Source organism: Danio aesculapii, unplaced genomic scaffold (assembly GCF_903798145.1).
Source record: "Danio aesculapii unplaced genomic scaffold, fDanAes4.1, whole genome shotgun sequence".
NCBI lineage: Eukaryota > Metazoa > Chordata > Actinopteri > Cypriniformes > Danionidae > Danio > Danio aesculapii.
In genome coordinates this window covers 21058-23557 of record NW_026613725.1, presented here as the reverse complement: position 1 = coordinate 23557, position 2500 = coordinate 21058, and the positions used below count along the sequence as shown (strand labels likewise).

The window sequence follows — 2500 nt, the reverse complement described above, 5'->3', positions numbered from 1 at the left end:
TTTATTCTAGCTGAAATAAAACAAATAAGACTTTCTCCAGAGGGAGAAAATATTACAGGAAATACTGTGAGAAATACCTGAATCTGTTCAACATCATTTGGGAAATATCTGAAAAAGAAAATGACAGTATATGACAGCTTTGTAATCTGTGCATGTGTGTTTAGGGTTTTCAGGTGCTGGTGGAGACGGAGTGGCTGGATTTCGGTCATAAGTTTGCGGACCGCTGTGGTCATCAGGAGAATGGGGATGATGTGAGTGAGCAGTGTCCGGTGTTTCTGCAGTGGCTGGACTGTGTTCATCAGCTCCTCAAGCAGTTCCCCTGCCTCTTTGAGTTCAACGAGGCCTTTCTGGTGCGTTAAATACACCAATTCATGCTATAACTCCGCTTTTAACTCGAGAAATGATGATATTATAAGTTGAGTTTTATTGTCAATCCGCTACATGTGTGAACATACAGTGGAGGGAAATGTCCTGCATGAACAAACATAAATACAAATATGAACACTGGACATAAGACAGAGTTCTAGGCCTGTCACTATATCTATATTTTGTCGTACAATATATTGCACCAAAATATATTGCGATATATTATTTTATTGTCATTTTAAGAGCATTTTATTCCTCATTATTATATAACACCAGAATGACAATATAATAGCATCACAATGCAAGTACTCTCTTCTCAAGAACACATCATATTTCATTATTAGGATTTGATTGGCATTGGAGTCAGAATGTGAAAACAAATATCATAAATAAATAATATTAATAAATGTGTAATAAAGTAAAGAGTAACTGAGGCTGTGATATCTGCTAGCAGATCTATTTTCAGCTGTCAGACACCCACATGAGAATATACTATAGTAATATACAGTAAATACTACAGTGCTTAACCATACTGACACCTCCAATAGAGATAGAGATGTTGCACAATCAGCTCAAATGTTGCTAGAGTTGGTTTTTATGTAAGGATGATATATAGTGCATCGCCAAAAAATGAGGTCATGTCCATGTGTTGTGTGATAAGTGTATATTGATTATTGTGACAGGCCTACAGGGTTCCCACACGTCTTGAAAGTACTTGAATTTCAGACATATGGATTCAAGGCCTGGAAAGTACTTAGAAACAAACACAGGTTAAAGTGCTTGAAATAAGTTTGAAATTATTTATGGTTTTATTTTACGAATTGCACTTAATTGTCAAAAACTGAAATTGTTCAATTAAAAGTTTCACATTTAAATCTTATACAGTAACACTGACAAATAATGCACATTTGATCAATATTTCAGAAACTGTGTTTGCATGTTTACCATGATTGAATTCAACAAATTTTATTAATGCTCTTTGAAAATTAACGTATAATAATAAGTGTAAGGGTGTACTCACACTAGGTACAGTTGCCTTGAACTGTGCCAAAGCATGATTGCCCGCCCTCCCCTCTCCCCCAATGGCCAGCACTTACACTGTATTTTACCTTCCGAGCCAGATCACGCTTCTGTCATCAAAGATGCGACTGTTCAGTTTAACAGAAGAGAAGCGCTCTCGCTCATTGCTTTAAATAGTTTTGTCTTGTTTTTAGTGGTTTGGGATGCAGTAACATGCAGTCAAATATTTTGCTGAACAGATCCTCCACTTTTGATGCTCATAAATGTTCATAAAGTCCTCGTGCTGCAGGTATTAGGAGGTTTGCTGAAGGTGCAGCGAGGGGTTTGTGTCTTTAATAAACTATGTATGAATATAAATTTATATTATCTCTATATATATATATATATATATATATATATATATATATATATATATATATATATATATATATATATATATATATATATATATATATATATATATAACTGGTGTGACAGACTTTAAAATGTCTTGGTTTCCTGAGCCCTGGCTGTCTCCAAAGTAATGCCAATTGTCAGTTTCACAGCATGGCTGTGTCTATTGTTTTCTCTTTTCGGTCATCTGGTCAGACAGGACTGGTCTCCAGAACATCATTTGGCAAATGTTTTCTGCCTTTGTCTTTGGGTGAAACTTTCAGGTTGAAGAAACCCCTTTTATGTGGTCAGTAGCTGGGCAGGTTTCTAATATGTTGTTATCTACTCTGCAGACTTGCATGCTGATGAGATCAGGCCTGAAAAGGCAGTTTACCCTGCCGACAACAACACTTCATTTGGATGCTTTGTTTTAGAATGTATAAGAACCTAGTGCTTGCTGTGCAGTTGAGAGTTTTCTTTCGATGACGCCACAGCCACGCTGAGTTCTTCTTATTAAAGGATTCTGCTTTGAAGACACCCGAAAGTTCTCCCTGGTTTATTGGGCTCTTCTTAGAAATTCAAAACAGTTTGGTGCCGTGAGCCAGACTAGAGAAATTCACAACAACTATGACCGTTCATGTTCATTGAACAGAAAGAATGATTAATAAATCCATATGAAACAGTCTCTTAAAAGTCACGTCGGGTCTTCAGTTTCGGGCTCAGGTGTGCTTGCACTCACACT

General features: G+C 36.6%; 1 protein-coding gene across 1 annotated transcript in view; it reads left to right on the top strand.

The window, feature by feature from the left end:
• The window catches only part of mtmr4 (myotubularin related protein 4), a 49248-nt gene that overhangs the window by 25785 nt on the left and 20963 nt on the right, over window positions 1–2500 (top strand). The window contains exon 9 of the mRNA XM_056452632.1: window positions 165–350. Coding sequence (XP_056308607.1) covers window positions 165–350 — 186 coding nt within the window. The remainder of the gene's footprint in view (window positions 1–164; window positions 351–2500) is intronic.